Raw genomic sequence first — 18,405 nt, 5'->3', positions numbered from 1 at the left:
AGAGGGGATATGATAACTATATACAAATATATTCGGGGAGAGTACAAGATGCTTTCAAAAGTACTATTCATCCTAAAGGCAGCACAAAAGACTTGGGGTCATCCCTTAAGGTTGGAGGAAAGGAGATTTCACCAGCAACAAAGGAAAGGGTTCTTTACAGTAAGGGCAGTTAAAATGTGGAATTCATTACCCATGGAGACTATGATGGCAGATGCAATAGATATGTTCAAAAACAGGTTGGACATCTTTTTAGAAAGGAAAGGTATACAGGGATATACCAAATAAGTAAACATGGTGAGGATGTTGATCCAGGGAGTAATCTCATTATTGGAGTCAGGAAGGAATTTATTTTTCCCCTTATGAGATACCATTGGATGATATTTCACTGCGGTTTTTTGTTTGCCTTCTTCTTGATCAATATACTGTAGGTAGGGATATAGGATAAAGTTTCTGTCGTCTAAATTTAGCATAGGTTGAACTTGATGGACGTATGCGTTTTTTTAACCTCGTCTACTATGTAACTGTAAAAACCGTTCGGCTGATCCCAGGCAGTATAGTGTTCTGAGCCCGTGGGGGAAACACACATTTAATAAGACCCCAAACTGCACCTCTGTATGTGCAGACAGCATGGGTGGCATAGCTGACAATTACTGCGAGAGTTCCAAAGTCACGCCTAACAATGCCTAACCACAGTGGATGCAAAGCATTGTGGGGAGAGACTTCGTAAGCACCTTCTATAATTGACAGCTCTACCGCCCACGCTAAGGTGCAGTTTGGGGCCTTACTAAGTGCGCAGCATTTTATTTGGTGAAACCCTTGGAGATACCGCCCCTACCCCTTGTTGGGAATTACTGATTTATTTTATTAGGTGACTGCGACCAAACCATATTAAAGAAAAAAAAAATGGTGCATACATTGTTCCTACTATAAGGACACAAGGGCCGACATGGTAAATAATATAAAGAAAATAACATGCAATATCTTACAGGGGGAAGAAAAAAAAACTAGAAAGATTAAAAAGAAATCCTGTTTTCCGACATGACTGAAAAATAAATACAAAATAACTAAGTATAACATGCAAATATATGCTACGGTCTTTCTCAAATGTAACAAGGTTTAGAACTGAAGATTGATCTCTGTCCCCCTAAACTTGTGTTCATAATAGAATCATAAAGCATATGAGTTGTATGGTTGAGAAATACAGTACCATGTTGAATTCACAGGCGTAACGTACAAAGGTCTTCCACCTGAGGATTTCCGAGCAGTGGTGTGATCTAATTTTCGATTCAGTAATAAAGTTGAGTGGCAGAGTTCTGGACCGAAATCTCCTACATTTGCAAGAGTCATAACGACTTCTTGCCATCATTATTTTTATTACTATTTTTTAATTACTTTTTTTTTGTTACATTGACTCAAACCCACCATTTCTGTTCTTATAGGTGAGTAAAACGAGTTATCAGTGTTGGGACGTCATCCATAAAGCACAAATAAAATTATGTATGTACAGTATGTTTGTCTTTATTTATATAGAGCCATTAGTGACAATCATATAAATAACAAATAATACAAATACCAGATCATGGGAATAAGTGCTTCAGACATAAAAGTAATATTTCGGAAGAGGAGTCCCTGCTCCGGGGAGCTTACAATCTAATTGGTGGGGAGAACATACAGAGACAGTAGGAGGTCATTCAGGTAAGTGCGTCTGCAGGGAGCCAAGCTTTATGTATCGTGTATAGTATTAGCCACGGTGTTACTCATATGCTTCTTTAACCAAGTGTGTCTTAAGGTGGGTCTTAAAAGTGGATAGAGAGAGTGCTAGTTGAGTATTGAGGGGAAGGACATTCCAGAGGTGCGGGGCAGTCAGTGAGAAAGGTTTAAGGCAGGAGAGGCCTTTAGATACAAAGGGGGTAGAGAGAAGATATCCTTGAGCAGAAAGCAAGAGTCGGGATGGTGCACAGTGAGAAATTAGGGCTTTGATGTAAGGAGGGGCAGAAGTGTGTAAAGCTTTAAAAGTGAGGAGGAGAATTGAGTGCGAGATGCGTGATTTGATAGGAAGCCAGGAGAGTGATTTCAGCAGGGGAGACGCTGAGACAGATTTCGGAAATAGTAGAGGGATTCTGGCAGCAGCGTTTAGGATAGATTGTAGGGGAGACAGGTGAGAGGCAGGAAGGCCGGACAGCAGGAGGTTACAGTAATTGAGGCGGGAGAGAATGAGGGCCTGAGTCAAAGTTTTAGCAGTCGAGCAACAGAGGAAAGGGCGTATCTTTGTTATATTGCGGAGGAAAAAGCGATAGGTTTTAGATATGTTTTGAATGTGAGGGGCGAATATGAGAGAGGAGTCAAGTGTGACCCCTAGACAGCGTGCTTGGCTACTGGGTGAATGATGGTACTTCCAACATTAATGTGGAAGTAGTAGGGCCAGGTTTGGGAGGAAGTATAAGGAGCTCTGTTTTTGCCCTGTTAAGTTTCAGTCGGCGGATGGCCATCCAGGATGATATTCCAGAGAGACATTCAGAAACTTTGGTCTGTATAGCAGGTGTAAGGTCAGGGGTTGAGAGGTAAATTTGTGTGTCGTCAGCATAGAGGTGATATTTAAACCCAAGAGATGTGATTATGTCACCTAGAGAGAATGTGTAAAGAGAAAAAAGAAGGGGTCACAGGACAGAGCCGTGGGGTAGCCCCACAGAGAGATCAATAGAGGAGGAGGTGGTGTTGGCAAAAGAGACACTGAAAGTACGATGAGAGAGGTAAGAGGAGATCCAGGATTATCATACATTAATGCTGAATTGTATGCGTTAAATAAAAAAAAAACATTTTGCCCCCACTGAAAATTCACTGAAGATGACTGTCTAAATACTACTTTTCTCCCTGTGTTGAAAAAAATAAAACATTTAAAGGTAGGAAATTGCCAACAAACCTGAAATGTTGGATATGAGCTGTAAATGTTCCACTGGAATTCTAATGCACAGCAATAGCAAATGTGTCTTTTGCCACACAAGTTTCTTTTATTTAAGAGTTAGATGGTTCGGCACGGGGGAGTAGCTATAGCCCGGGCAAAGCCCAGGGACCTGTGCTCTTGGGGGGCCCGCTCTCTCCGCCCCCTCTCCCACGTAGAGACAGGTGGAGGGAGATGGCAAATAAGCTGGTAAAGGAATCAGCAAGGCAGAGGAGGAGCGCCCTCTAGCTGCCTGACCCTAGAAGTCTTTATAACTTCTGGTGTCTGCTGCCACAGCTCCTCTGCCGGCTGCTTCTCTGATCATCTCCTCCTGCCAAAAGGTAGGCATGGGAGACAGAGCTGAGGAAAGATGATGATGAGGGGGAGTGAGAGCTGGTGAGGGGAGCTGATGAAGATGAGGGGGTGGGCTGGTTTGGGGAGCTGATGATTAGAGAGAGGATCAGGGGGAGGGAGAAAAAAATAACAGTCTGCATTAATATTAATGGGGCCCTGAAAATAATTGGAGGCCTGCCCATGTCTAGCTACGCCACTGGTTCGGCAGCTGTAATTGTTGGCACTATTTTATACAGTATGAAATATGTAAATATACTCAATTGTTCTTCATGGCAGCGTGATCATTTTTAGGGTTTCTGAACATGACCTGCAACTTGAACAAAATTAGACTGTGATCCTTTTAATAGTTTGTACTTTAGATTATAATTCCAGAGCCACAGGGACCCTGCGGAATGTCGGTCCTAAAACAACAAGCCTATCTTCTGTAACTCCATGCATTGCAGGCTCCATTGCTATGGAAGTTCCATTTGAGCCATTAACGCTTTAAAAACAAAGTATTAAACGTCATATCTTATACCAGTAATGCCCACTGTCCGCGCTGAGCGGTTCAGTACAGTTGAACATAGCAGAGAAAACGTGCGTGGGTCCGATACTACCTCATTGAAATGTGGCACATTGTATAAAAACAAATTCCCTAAAAATATCGGTGTTAAAATCTATTACTGCCTTGTTGGCATTTTTTGGATAAATTCCAGCCTTGGTAGCTTAAGGTTTATTCTGATCATCTCCCTCCCTATTGTATTCTCAGTACATTTAATACCTGCGGATCCTGTTTCACATCCTTATTTACTTAAATCTTTGCTCCTTTAGTTTGTAAAAACTCACTGACTGAATGGGCAAAAACTTGAGAATAGGCCTTCTGTATGGAGACTAGCATCAGGCTGCAATTTATTCCTCTGTAATCACTGTGGTGATTTCATTTCTGCTGTAATAACTGTGGTGATTTCACATTCTCAGATAACATGGTACACTTCATCGAGAAATCATAGTAGTGACCTCACTTCTTTAGGTAATCATTATAGTGACCTCACTTCTTTAGGTAATCATTGTAGTGACCTCACTTCTTTAGGTAATCACTGTAGTGACCTCACTTCTTTATGTAATCACTGTAGTGACCTCACTTCTTTAGGTAATCACTGTAGTGAGCTCACTTCTTTAGGTAATCATTGTAGTGACCTCACTTCTTTAGGTAATCACTGTAGTGACCTCACTTCTTTAGGTAATCACTGTAGTGACCTCACTTCTTTAGGTAATCACTGTAGTGACCTCACTTCTTTAGGTAATCATTATAGTGACCTCACTTCTTTAGGTAATCATTGTAGTGACCTCACTTCTTTAGGTAATCATTGTAGTGACCTCACTTCTTTAGGTAATCACTGTAGTGACCTCACTTCTTTAGGTAATCAATGTAGTGACCTCACTTCTTTAGGTAATCACTGTAGTGACTTCACTTCTTTAGGTAATCACTGTAGTGACCTCACTTCTTTAGGTAATCACTGTAGTGACCTCACTTCTTTAGGTAATCACTGTAGTGAGCTTAGTTAATGGTTGTGGTAACTTGACTTCCTCATGAAATCATGGTGTCCTCAGGCAAAGTGTACATACTTAATCAGATACTGCTTTGTTGATTTCACTTCTTGACGTTATAGTTGTGGTGAGTGACTACATTTCTGCTGGTAGCCGTCGTGGCGAACTCATTTCACAAAGTAGATGTGGTGACCACACTTCCTCAGGTAATCATTATGGTGACCACACTTCCTGTGGGTCGCACAGTTCCTCAGGTAATCATTGTGGGTCGCTCAGTTCCTCAGGTAATCATTGTGGTGACCACACTTCCTGTGGGTCGCTCAGTTGCTCAGGTAATCATTGTGGTGACCACACTTCCTGTGGGTCGCTCGGTTCCTCAGGTAATCATTGGGGGTCGCTCAGTTCCTCAGGTAATTGGTATGCTGAGCTCACTTGCTCCGTTACAGATTGTGGGGCCTGTAGTTTGATTCACTAATCACTCTGTGATTTCTGCTGGTGTTTGTCTTAAATCCTCCATCCATGAGATAATTTAATGCAAGTATTCTTCCATCATATGAGGCACTATCTTTTCATGATAGAAGAAAGCTCTAGAAGCATGCTCTGCAAAACAACAGGAGAAACAACCATCAGTTTTATTTCAAATGAAGGTACACAAAGACACGTAGGAGGCATGCTAGTACATCACTGGGGTTAGAACTAGGTGCACTACAGGAAATAGACACGTAGGAGGCATGCTAGTACATCACTGGGGTTAGAACTAGGTGCACTACAGGAAACAGACAGCAAAATAATGACATATCCTTTTCATGCTATTTAAAGGAGCTATCCAAGCAATATCCTACATGTGTGTGTGTTTTCTTAAAATAAATCAGTTCTGTAATATTAGATAATACTTACTACCTTTTTATTTTAAAATTCAACTCTAAATGGCATTTTTAATGCGTTTTAATATACAGTACTGAGCATCTTTTGATTTCTATAGCAGGCTTTATCCCACCTCCCCAGCAGTGCAAGTTGTTTGTAACACTTTCCTGTTTGCGATCATTTGTTGCCAATGTTCCCAGCAGTTTTAAACTGTAACAATAGATAATGTTACCTTAGTAATATAAAAATACATAGTCGCTGCTGAGTTACACTGACTGAAAGATTGATTTGAAACTGAAAGGCTGCCATTTAGTGAACCCTGGGAAATAGGATTTTGCTGATCGATAACAAGAGAACCAATCGATAGGCAGCTTAGGTAATTAGTTTTCAATAAAGGTAATCAAAGGATACATATATTTAAAAAAAAAAAGGATATCTTTTTAATTTCTTTTAAGCTGCTTGGACTTTAATGTGTGGGTCAATAATTCAGTTTCCACTGAGATCTTAATGATATTTCTAATCATTTCTAATCATTCGACAACAACAAAATGTATTTTTCCAAGATCAAAAATTTCTTTGGAGGAATCAAATGAATTCCATACAGACCGTGCTAATTTTTTGTGCTACTTTTTATTGTTCATTGAAATGTAATAAATAGATGTATATTGTCTTTCAAGACCATGGACCAAAGGGTCTTAAAATGTAATATCGATTTATAAGTGTTTCCACTGTCTACTACATTATTTCATAACTCTGTTTAATCCAGGAAACTGATGTGACAATCTAGAAAAAAGATACTGGGGATAAAGGAATAACTTGTGGATAAGAACACTGCCTTTGAACCAAACTCTCATCCTAGGGTCAGTTTTCTGTGTATCCTTGGGTGTCACTTTATCTCTTAGTGCCTCGGGCTTAAAAAAAAATAGAGGTGAAGATCTACAGGGCAGTGACATGTGCCTGCACAATACTATGTACAGAACGGTGTACATTTATTTATAAAAATGTTTTACCAGGAAGTAAAGAACAGATGTTATACAGTCAATTCACAGACATTTCATGGACAGATAGAGTTGGAAAATTGGGTACAGGGGATAAATGATTTGTGAACACTGTTTCATCTACAAAGAGCTATCTTGTTTGTCTATTAAAAAGATATCAACATATAATAAACTTAAACTTCTCCAGTATAAATAATAGAGCTTTGCACTTCAAAGCAGCAAAACGTGAAATCTTATGTTTTTTTTTAAATAAATCCATTCTGTGGTATTAGATAAGTGATTGTTTTTTATTTTTGTTATTGAACTCTTAATGTCATTTTTAATGCGTTTTAATATTCAGAACATCCTTTGATTTCTATAGCAGGTTTTAGCACAACTCTCCAGCAGTGCAAGATATTTGTAACACTTTCCTGTTTGTTGCCAATATTCCCAACAGTTTGAGCTGTAAACTGTAACAATAGATAATGTTACCATAATAATATAAGGATACATTGTAGCTGCTGAGTTACACTGACTGAAGGATTGATTTGAAACTGAAAGGCAACCATTTGGTGAACCCTGGGGAAACAGGATTTTGCTGATCAATCACGGGAGAATAAATCAATCAACAGCTTAGGTAATTCGTTTTTCAATAAAGGTAATCAACGGCTGCATATATTAAACCAAAAAAAGAGAATTCTTTTTTTTTTTTAATTCTTTAAAAAAAATTTAAAGCTGCTTGGATGGACTCTTTAACAAAGCTTTGTGACAATGACCTTGGCATTGGCAAGTATATTAAATGGCAAAAAAAATAATTTGAATTGACATTTCGTGTGGAGAGATTAACTTAACTAGCAACACTGAGACCACTAATAATAATAATAATAATAATAATAATAATGTGTTACCTGTTAGGATTGTCAATGAAATTCACTGCATAGACCAGTTTGATTTGATACATAAAAGGAGCCATCTATAGAATATTCTCCAAGAATGTGAAATGATAGCAAACAGGACGTACAGATGCAGCGGACGTTATTCGAACACTTCACGTGTTATATACCTCAGAATACCCATGTCATGGCGCGTGATTTCTTCCAACCGTACCGCTTGTTGACTCGTTTTTATCGAGTGCAGAAAATGGCATTTTAGTGTTCTGTTTTTTAAACACCTGAAATTGACACAGTAGCACAGTACTGTACACATTACAATTCATACATTTTTGCCACGGATATACGAAGAATTGCACCCAAAGAAATCAGAATCCAGGAAATTCAAACAAATCAACCGCGGTAAACACAGGTGCGAATGCCGCGAGGAATACAGCTGAGCACAGGAAAACGGCTCCGTGAAATGTTCGAATAACGGTCCCTGCATCTGTATGCAGTTTAACTGGAATTTAGCATTTTTTTGGGGTGGGGACCAGGGTTTGCAAGTAGCTATTTTCATACAATAAACAAGACTGTGGTCATTAAAGTTTGTTGAACATAAGGTTATCTGACTTTACCAATCTCCTTTTTGTTTTTTTTGTTTGTTTGTTTTTTCAATTTGTCTTAATTTATTATATATTTTACCAACTCTTATAGAGGCATCGCAAAATGCATTAACCAGCCGCAAAATGCATTAACCAGCCGCAAAATGCATTAACCAGCCGCAAAATGCATTAACCAGCCGCAAAATGCATTAACCAGCCGCAAAATGCATTAACCAGCCACAAAACCTATTTCTTTATACTCGAATGCAACTACTATAACTCAGGGGTGTGCAAAAAGGGGGGCACGGCGGTTGCAGAGGCCTCTGTATCGGGGATCACGTGAGTCCTCTGTAAATTCAATTACCTTGTCTCCGGTGACACATCGCCATGACCGCGCAACGTCATTTGACGACAGGGACAAGGGGGCACAGGGGGGACAGTTTGCGCACTCCTGTTATAACTGATTGCTTTAAAGTCAAATATATGATGACTCAGCAACAATACCACATTCCCCTCTATTTTTCTTCTTATTTTTATATGTAAAGCATGTGACAGTGTATCCCACTGATAGTAATTCTACATGTTTACCTAAGCTGCAATCGTTTGCTGCTCGTTTTATAAATCTGTCAAAATCCTGATTGTGTGGCTATAACATAATGGCTGCCTTTCAGTTCCAATCAATCCTTCAGTCAGTGTAACTCAGCAGTTACAATGTATCCTTATATTACTAAGGTAAGATGATCTATTGTTACAGTTTGCAGATCAAATTGCTGGGAGTATTGGCAACAAAGTATCACTAATAGGAAAGATCTTACAAAGATCTTGCATTGCTGGCGAGGTGGGTTAAACCTGCTAAAGAAATCAAAGGATGCTTTAAAACTAATTAAAAATTGCATAGAGTTGATTTTTTTTTAAATCAATATTATTTAATACTACAGAACTGATTTATTTAAAAAAAAAGAACATGCATGATTTTACGTTTTGCTGCTTTCACATGATAAGTCGGGTGAATAGTTCTAGCAGTGCAATCAATTCCAGAAAATGCTACAGGTATTGACTTGAATGCAGTTATTGGCAGATTGCGGTAGCAATTCCCCATCAGTGTTTGGTGAACCGAGGCTTTTGTATTACAATTTAGTCTTTGTCACTACTTCCACAGCCTTTAGCATTTTCTTGGGTCAATAGCCCTTGTAGGAGTTTTCGTGTTTTGTTATTGTGATAAGGTGGGAAAGAGGGCTTAGTGTTACAGATCTCTAGTGTGAAAGTGTTTCAACAGGACCAATCCCATAAATGAACAAATATAAAACATTAGTTTAGCAGGTTCTGGAGGAAAATATATCTGTCTCACTTTATTGCACAGAATGTAACCGTGAATTCAGTTCCCCAGCATTGGTTCACTATACATTGTGTTTATTATTTCACATTAATTCAAGAGATTGTTTCCTACACAGTCATGTAAAAAAAATATGTGCTTGACTCACTTACAAACAGTATACACAAGTAAGACAGACTTTTTTATGTTGAGTATACTGATGTAAAGAAGAACAATTTAGTCTAGTATTGGCATGCGGAATGCACCCTTTCAGATTCTCATTCATAAACTCATCAATGTCTAATTAGCAATCTTTTGCAATTTTCAGTACAGCCTTTAGTTCATTCTATAGGAACTACTTACCTTGGCTCCGGCGGCTTCTTAGACGCGTCGCCATGGCAACGCGGCAGCAAATGACGCTGAGAGGTCAAGTAATGTCACGTTGCTATGGCAATGTGACGTCATGAGTCGGAGCCGACGCTGGACCAGAGGTAAGCGGGGGGGGGGGGGGCCTGGAGAAAGGGGAACTGCCGGCAGGGGGGCGCAGGGAAATAAGTTTGCGCTCCCCTGGATTAGGATACAGGAATTTGAAATATTTGTGCCTTCTACACATATTACATGTAGGAGGGGTTTAGCAGCGGTAGGTATCCAGTAATATTTGTGGACCAATACTATGCATAGAGAAGATATAGTATTCTATTAAGTGTGCAGTCATGTTCATATTTGATATATATAACAATATATTAAATTGCAGAGTGAAATACTAACCAGTAAATGCGGCTTAATAATATAGATAAAGCCTGCAGTGTGTGAAACCTAAATATAATTCCTACGCTTGTGCCATAAATTGAATTAATTGGGGTTTGCTCACTAACGAAGCTCTGACCAAAACCTAGAAATAGTCAATTTTTACCTGGATAAATGCAGCTACTACAAAACTATATTGCAATTAACGATACAAGTTTGCCATTTGTAGCCACACAATATATCAAAAACAGCAAAGTCTTAGCTTTCTGATCAGCCTAAAAAGTTAAGACCTGGCTCATATAAAACGATATATAATCCCATATAAGTGTTTAATGCGCTAATGAAAAACTGAAGCCAAATGTTAGTTGTCGTTTTAAATATATGTTTATTGTGTACAGTGCACCCCACTTGTAAAGGGATATTGTTAGAATACAGACAGCAAATGTAGGGGGGAAACAGATTTTTGTTCTAGGAAAACATGCAATTTGAAATGTAAAAATAATAATTTTTGGGGATCTGTTTTAGTCAACTTTCCAAATCATGATGAATCTTTTCACTGTTGGAATGGCTTGATATGATTGGACAGCTGCAACTGTATGTACTATTCAGGGTTAGGAGTAATATCCTGCAGTGATAATGTCAGTACTTTAAATCTGTCTGGCTTTTAGCAAAGGCGGTGGAAGACAGAGTTACAGTAAGAAACTATTTTTTTTTTAAGTGCCACTTTATATTAGTAAAGTTCTGATTTTTACAAGATGCTTAAAGCAAATCGGTTTGAAGCAGGGGGGTCTCCAGAGCTGAACCGCATTCATTTCAGCATTGAGGGACCCCCAGCTGGACTAGTTGGGCCTATCAAAATGGCGGTTTAAAGGTTTTGCGTCACACGGAGCAATAGGAAGTGGTGATGTCCCGCATCACTAGGACATTGAAACCTGTGGAGCTGCTACCGGCACCCACTACAGAGGTATGTATATTGGGGAGCAGGGGGTCCCCAGAGCTGAAATTAACATGGCTCAGCTCCGGAGACCCCCTGCTTCAACCCTAGAGGGAAAACTATTTTTTGGAGAGCATATGATTCTTTAATACAATCTCATCAGTTAAGAGAAATGTTTCATACACGAGCTAATGTTTCCTTGTAAATATTGCAAAAGTAGGGCAAGAACAGAACCGCATTTATCAAAGGAGAAACTCCAATTGCTTTATCGAACATTTTCAAAAGATAGGAATATCTGGCTGTGGGTCTGTGACACTGGTTTCTGATTTGTTGCATATAACCTGCAATAACAACACGTGTGTAGCTGGATCTGAATTCTGCATCCTGTTTTACATCAAGCCATTGCTATTTTGTAGGGGGAACATAATGTGATCTCCCTTGTAAAAGAGCATTCAATATAAATATTACATGGGCAGTCTGACCTAGCATCCGTTTGTTGGCTAGCAGGGCAACAGCATATTTTATAGCTTATTGGTGTACTGGGCTTTTTTAGAATGATTTATTCACCCTTTAAAGAGGCGATCCAAGGGACTGAAGCAGATGTCTCCAGAGCTGAACCCCATTCATTTCAGCTCCTGCGACGTTGAGGGCTGTCAAAACTATCTCAAGACATTAGGTATCAATTGTAACCGCCCCCTTGACCCCCAGCATGTGTTTACCACTGACATGTTAGAAGCTAAAGATAGTTATTGAAAAATACTTATACTTGTTCAATCAGCTATATTTAACCTATTAAATATTCAATTGTCCTTAGTTCACTTTCATCCCAGAAGGGACTGCCCTTTTAGACCTGAAAGCTTCTGGAGTTTGTTACTCTGCATGTGGGAACATAAGAAATATCTGTGTTATGTGCTTTAAAGCAGCACAACAAGTGGCAGTTTGTTTTTCTTTGGTTGTAGGATTGAAGCAGGGGATTTCCGGAGCTGAACTGTGTTAATTTCAGCTCCGGGGGAACCCTGCTTTCCTAGGTACTTCCCTCCTTTGGGAGTGCCGGTATCTCCTTCGTGTTTAAATATCCCTCGTCACTTGGGCCAATAGGAAGTAGCAAGGGATGACATCACGGTTTCCTATTGCCCCGCGTCACGTGGGACATTTAAGGCTGCCATTATGTTAGCCCCAACAAACGGAAGTAAGCAGGGGTTCCTCAGAGCTGAAATGAATGCAGTTCAGCTCCGGAGACCCTCTGCTTCAGTCCTATAAGTAAAAAATAAATAAAAATAAACCTGTGCTACTTGAAAGTCGTGTAACTCTTTCCAATAGCAGTTTGTGTGTGTTTCTTGTAAACCTAGCTCTGAGCCTCTAAAATATATCTGCCAGTATCAATTAATGGAGTTAATGGTGTTTTGGAGATATCAACACAAAAATGCTGCTCAAATATGGACTTTATGTTTAATATATAACAGAATGTGTTATCCCGTGTGTTTAAAGCCATGTCACATAATGTCTCGTAGATAGTATGTCCTGCCATCTAAACACAGAGCCCGGCCTCAGCAATCCGCACTGTGCAGTTACCACTGAGAGACCTCTGCTTCAGAAACAAGAGGCCGCGGCTATGGTGCGAGCTACAGCGCGTGCAGCCCTAACAAAATGTAGGGGGTCTATGAGGCCGTCCATAGTGCGCGCGAGTGCGCACGTTAGGATAATTTTGTTTTTGTTGCGTGGCGGCCGGGTCACGTGAGCCGTTCACCCAATGAGGGTGAACCAGCCTCATGACGTCCCAGCCCCGCCTTCGCCATGCCTCCCCATCGCGCGCATCATAGAAATCCCAAAGGCCATGGATTGCTCAAGCTACAGGCATGCGTGACGCATGCGCTCCGTCGTGCGCGCCTTCTATATCCGAGGAGGCTGAACTGAGTAAAATTCACGTGTCATGTTCCCCTCACCCACTGACAATGCATCGCACTCCCCTCTGGCGACAAATAGACAACTCAAACATCCACACCAATGTACAGTATTTGGCTTCCCTACACATATTGAACCTTTTCCTGCCATTGCACTGAAATGCGTCGACTGCCCCTCTGGCATAAGAGGCGATAATCATCCTTACATTGAATATTGCCCTTTTGTGTCCTTTTCTTCTCTTCAATTCTAACACTGTAAGTTTCTGTCTTATCAACTACTTTTTTTTTTTCTACATCCTTTAATGTTTAGCTACAGATGACCCCATTGTTGTGAAGAAGAAAAAATAGAAGATGATTGGGCCGAAGGAGTAGCTGAGTGGTAATGTTACTGCCTTTCAAATGAGTCAATCTGGTTTAAAGGTTATTACTACAGATTTCCTTTTTATGCCCCCCATATTACTTGGATGTGGTTTGGACACAGGGGATCTCTAGACCCCTTAGAAAAGTAGTGCCAGAAACAAATTCTCGAGCCTCCAGTGAGCCAATAGGAAGCTGCAATGTCATCCGTCATGGCTTCCTATTGGCCCACGCGGCAGGAGGATTTAAATAACCGTGGAATGCAGACGCTATCATTCCCGGGAAGGATCTTGGAAAGCAGGGAGTCCCAGGGACTGAAATTAACGTGTTTCTCTTCTGAAGACCTTCTGCTTCCCCGCCATGTTAAAAAGAGGAGCATTTAACTTGGGATACACCTTTAAATCCCAGTATCCACTCTCATTGTGACCATGGGCAAGTCACTTTATCTCCCTGTGCATCACTCAATAAGAATGGAATTGCAATCTCCTCAAGGCAGGGACTGTACCTGCAAAATTCTATCTCAATATTATAATTGTACTGATCTATTTTTAAGGCATCAATCATCTGCATTTACTTTGTCACAGATCACTTAAATAATACCCCAGAGTGAGCTGGTTATACATTGAGTCCTACTGTATGTCTACGTACTGAAAACATGAGCCAATGATTTAAATTATTCATAAAATCCAAATAAGTGGAATAATGTTTGAAAGAAGTATCTATTTGTTGAAAAATTAAAAAAAAAAAGCCCCTTTGACTTTATGAGCAATTGGTATAATCCTATAATATCCCCTAGTTTGTTCCGTTTAAACTGTATGCTTTTCTTTATTTACTAATGTGGAAAATATAACCCAGTCGAACACATACAAGAGTGGTACTCCTCACCCTTAGGCTGCTTTAACTTAATTAAAAACAAGCATTCAAATCTATCATCCTGTATCTGAATATTCATCCCACTGGAAATTGCCTATTTAGAAAAAAAATCAACACTTAACCCTTTAACTGCCATATGGTCCGGCAAGGCATATACATGTAATGTGTTGTTAGCCCCTCCGGTAGCCAGGGTTTCATCCAACCTATTTAATCTGCCATTATAAACATCTGTTTTATCTCAATTTAGGTTAGTTTGACATAATAATCCTCAATTCTTGTCTGTTTGACCTATGGAGCAGATACAGTAGATCATTGTTTGAAGAGCTGTCATGTATTCCATGCAAACCACTTAACATTTAAGATATTCTGACATTTCCCTGTTAACTACACAGGTAATTATATCATGGCACACTTTTATACCACTGAAATATTTGTCTTTGCGTCTAATTTAGCTGTAATCACAGACTTTATTGATCAAAGCGATTAGTTAAAATCAGTTTGAATTCGTTAAAAAATTATTTTAATTTAAATAAAACTTTAACTTAAAGATGCAGGATGTTTTCCTTCTCATTTATTATCTGTTACCTATTCTTAAGTCATTACATACCTGCCAATTAGCTTTGACATTTTTTGGAGGAGCAGTTTGGATTTTTAACTTCTACCCATAAGCATTCAAGGATTTCTGTTCCTGTATGTCTAAATTGGTTTGTCAGGACTGCAAATCTCAGGTGCAGGTTTTCAAAGGACATTCTTACCATATTATCCTGAAAATGAGCAACCTGTTGGGAGGGTGCATTGTATTGGGACAGTATACTGTACCTCCTTAACCAAACTTACGATTTACATATAAGGGCATAGCATGGCTATACACGACAGACCTTGAATGTGGTAATAACCCTAACACAAACCCATGCTGCCTACCCCATGGTTACCCTTTGCCCTACTCAGTAGTGCATATAATATGTAATACCAAATGCATACAGCAAGCAATGGAAAAACAACATAGCCAAAGTGCAAAGTACTAGCCTGGGTCTAGACCAGCAGCCTGTAAAGAGGATTAGCCTGTGACTGCCTGCCTCTACTTGCCATTGACATTCTGCGCCCGGATGGAGGAGGCGGTGTGATTCTTGGACTCTCCTCTCGCCTCCTGGACTCGGACCCTGAACCGTTCCTGGAGTCGGAGCTCTCTGGGTCACTGGCCAGCCTGCTCTCAGACAGCCCCCTGGAAGTGCAGCTGACATTCCGGTCGGCGCTTTCCATAGAGTCCCTGCGATCTTCGGCGAAGTCCTTGCAGCTGCTGACCCTGCTGTACTTGCGCCGGGCAGAGGGCAGCTCCATGTGGCTGGAGTGCAGGCAAGATCTGAGGGGGTGCACTGTGCTGTGCCTGGTTTGGTCCAAGGACTGCTGGCTTTTTAGGCAGCTCTTGGACCCCATGCAGTTGTTGTAGTGCTGGGACTTCTTGTGGGAGTCCTCACTGCTGGAGGACGGGTTCCTTTTCTGCAGTGTGGAGAGGGGCTGCTCTCCATGGTGCTGATCAGGAATCCTGCTCAGGATCTGCCCGTGGTACTGATCCATGTGATTGCTTATCCTGCTGCGCTCCACACATCTTGAATCTTGCTTGCAGTGCAAGTTTAACTGCCCACTGTGCTGATCTGTGTTAATATGATCCCTACTGCCCCGGTACTGGTCAGGGACCATCCCTTTCCCATACTGATTTTGGTCATTGACCATTTGCCCTTCCTTAAAGTCCTGGGTTGGTGGTAGATAAGCTGGCAGCCCAACAGAGTCCATTTGCTGCTCTGGCAGCAACCTGTAGCCACTTGGAGACAACGGGATGCTTTTGTTTGGGGAAGAATTGCTCATCAAGCAAACCTGCTGCACTGAGTTTTTCTTAGACTTGCAAATGCTTATTTCATCCTCTGTGACCTCAGCACTCTGCCTCCCATAAAGCCCTTGTCTTATTTTCTTGATCCCTAAGTGAAAGATTTCTAAAATGTTTAGAAACAAGGAAACTGCTGCTATGCTGTGCATAAATACCATGAAAATGGTCTTCTCAGTCGGCCTAGAGACGAAACAGTCCACTATGTTTGGACAGGGGAAGCGTGTGCATTTATACAGAGGAGGCAAGTCAAATCCATACAGCAAATACTGGCCTATCATAAAGCCAACTTCTACCACAGACCTGGTTAAGATATGAAGGACATATGTGCGTAATAGAGAGCCTCTGAGGGGAGCCTTGTTTACTTTCTTTTGTTCTTCTAGCTTCCTCAGTTCCCTTTCCAGTCTCCTGTGTTCATCAATAAGAGTCTCCAGTTCCTCCAGCTCTGCTCTTAGCTGTGCTTTCTTCTTCTGCCTCTCTTTTTCCAGGGCCCTGAGTCTGTAAAGTGCATGTCCCATGTAAACAAGGGATGGAGATGACACAAATATAATTTGTAAAACCCAGTATCTGATGAGCGAGATAGGGAAGGCTTTGTCATAGCAAACATTCCTGCAACCTGGCTGTTCCGTGTTGCAAATAAAGTCCTCTTGTTCATCATCCCAAACATCTTCAGCAGCAACTCCAAGAACAAGCATCCGGAATATAAAGAGGATAGTGAGCCAGATTTTACCCACTATGGTAGAGTGGATGTGAACTTCTTCTAATATGCTTCCCAGCAAATTCCAGTCCCCCATTTTCACACTATCATGTCTGTAACACAGAACATCACATTTAAATAGACAACAGAACCTAATAAAGACATGGACTGTTTTCCAATAAAATGTATTAGCAATTACCTGCCATTTTGTAAAGGACAATACTCAAAATCAGATTCAAAGCTATTTGTTGGATCTGTCTACACATGTTTAAACTAAACAACTTGTTTATATGCCAAACATGATTATTATATTAGAAGTAATTAAAATAAGATGACAGGATTTCATTTCACTTACCTTGTATCTGGAAATAAAGCTCTGTGTTACTGGCACATTCTTGATGTATGGTGGAAGGTCGCACCGACTTTATAAAAAAAAAAGAATTAGGAGAACATAAACCAATGACACACAGAACATAATTCATAGTTCTGGGAGTTGTAATTGATGAACCAAAGTATAAAACCAGCAATTGATTATGCGGTCGCTAAACAGCCTCCAGCCAAACTATATTGTAATTACTGTGGTGAGACACTAAGCCACCCTGAGGCTCATCTTCAACTGCTGTGTTTCAGGATATCCACAGGCACTTATATTCAGTTGTACTCTCACCTACAAGATCTGCTCAATCACCCTATTTTCTTTGCTTAAATAAAGACAGTAGAGCACATTCCTCACAATCTGCGACTGCTATTTTGTATTTGTGTGTTTGTTTCTGCTTTACCAGTTCCCTAGCTCGTCAGTGCAGACTAATCAATCGGACACGTCTGATCTTCTGCTTGGCTGCACCATGTGTTATTTAGAGCACTGGCAGGAGAGAGCAGGAACATCCATCTTTACAGATAGCTATCCTGCCCAACAGGCTGATTTTGAAGTATATTTTTGAATTGTGGATTTGATTTGTATACATTGTTATATGCTCACAGCATAACGTACTGTACGTTACAGTGACCACTGTTATATAGAGTATAGAACAAAATAGGCACATTGTCTTCCTCGAAAAGATTCAAGTGTAAAATAGGGTAGAAAAGAAAATGCTTTCTAATACATTGCAGACCATGACTATCGGGTGTGAAGGATTGAATACAAAGGTTGGGTTAAATACTGAACTTTTATCCTAATACATGCTCCATAGTGAACATTTGCTCATTAGATGGGTGCAAATAAATGTCCCACATTTCAATATATATCAAATAGACCACAGTCCGGTTCTTTTCTCAATTTAATCAGAGACAATAGAAAACATATTTCACAGCATAATTTCAGTCCGTTACATCATTCAGACATATAATTTAGTTATAAAGTGAAAAATGTTTAGCTTAGTTGTTCTTAGCTTGGGTGTTAAATTATTCTGTATTCTATAAATCCAAATGCAATCTTTATACATTTCTCTTAGCCAATCTAAACATAGCAATCACCTGTTTTTCTCAGTGTCAGCCCAACATTTTCTTAGTCAATCATCAATGCCAGAACAAAGTTTCTTTATTTAGCAATATTTACTCTGATCTAGAAGACA

The 18,405-nt window shown here is 40.1% G+C and overlaps 1 protein-coding gene across 2 annotated transcripts; it reads right to left on the bottom strand.

The window, feature by feature from the left end:
• Positions 1-1,544: 1,544 nt before the first annotated feature.
• Positions 1,545-17,314, bottom strand: GJA10 (gap junction protein alpha 10). 2 transcript variants are annotated; one of them, XM_075597460.1, is made up of 3 exons: positions 17,190-17,314; positions 15,345-16,947; positions 1,545-5,419 (listed from the first exon to the last, which is right to left on the bottom strand). In XM_075597460.1, exons 2-3 carry the CDS (start codon positions 16,929-16,931, stop codon positions 5,381-5,383), a joined length of 1,626 nt encoding a protein of 541 aa, XP_075453575.1. In that variant the 5' UTR covers positions 16,932-16,947; positions 17,190-17,314; the 3' UTR covers positions 1,545-5,380. The 2 variants fall into 2 exon arrangements, with proteins under 2 accessions (XP_075453575.1, XP_075453574.1); XM_075597459.1 differs by lacking the exon at positions 1,545-5,419 and having other exon boundaries at positions 15,291-16,947.
• Positions 17,315-18,405: the final 1,091 nt, after the last annotated feature.

The sequence above is a fragment of the Ascaphus truei genome, chromosome 4 (genome assembly GCF_040206685.1).
Source record: "Ascaphus truei isolate aAscTru1 chromosome 4, aAscTru1.hap1, whole genome shotgun sequence".
In the NCBI taxonomy this organism is placed as follows: Eukaryota; Metazoa; Chordata; class Amphibia; order Anura; family Ascaphidae; genus Ascaphus; species Ascaphus truei.
Note: the sequence above shows the minus strand (reverse complement) of the source record. Positions and strands in the feature narration are given on the sequence as shown.

Excerpts from the sequence above, each read along its gene's own strand:
- GJA10 (XM_075597459.1), bottom strand. The coding sequence starts at position 16,931 with ATGGGGGACTGGAATTTGCTGGGAAGCATATTAGAAGAAGTTCACATC.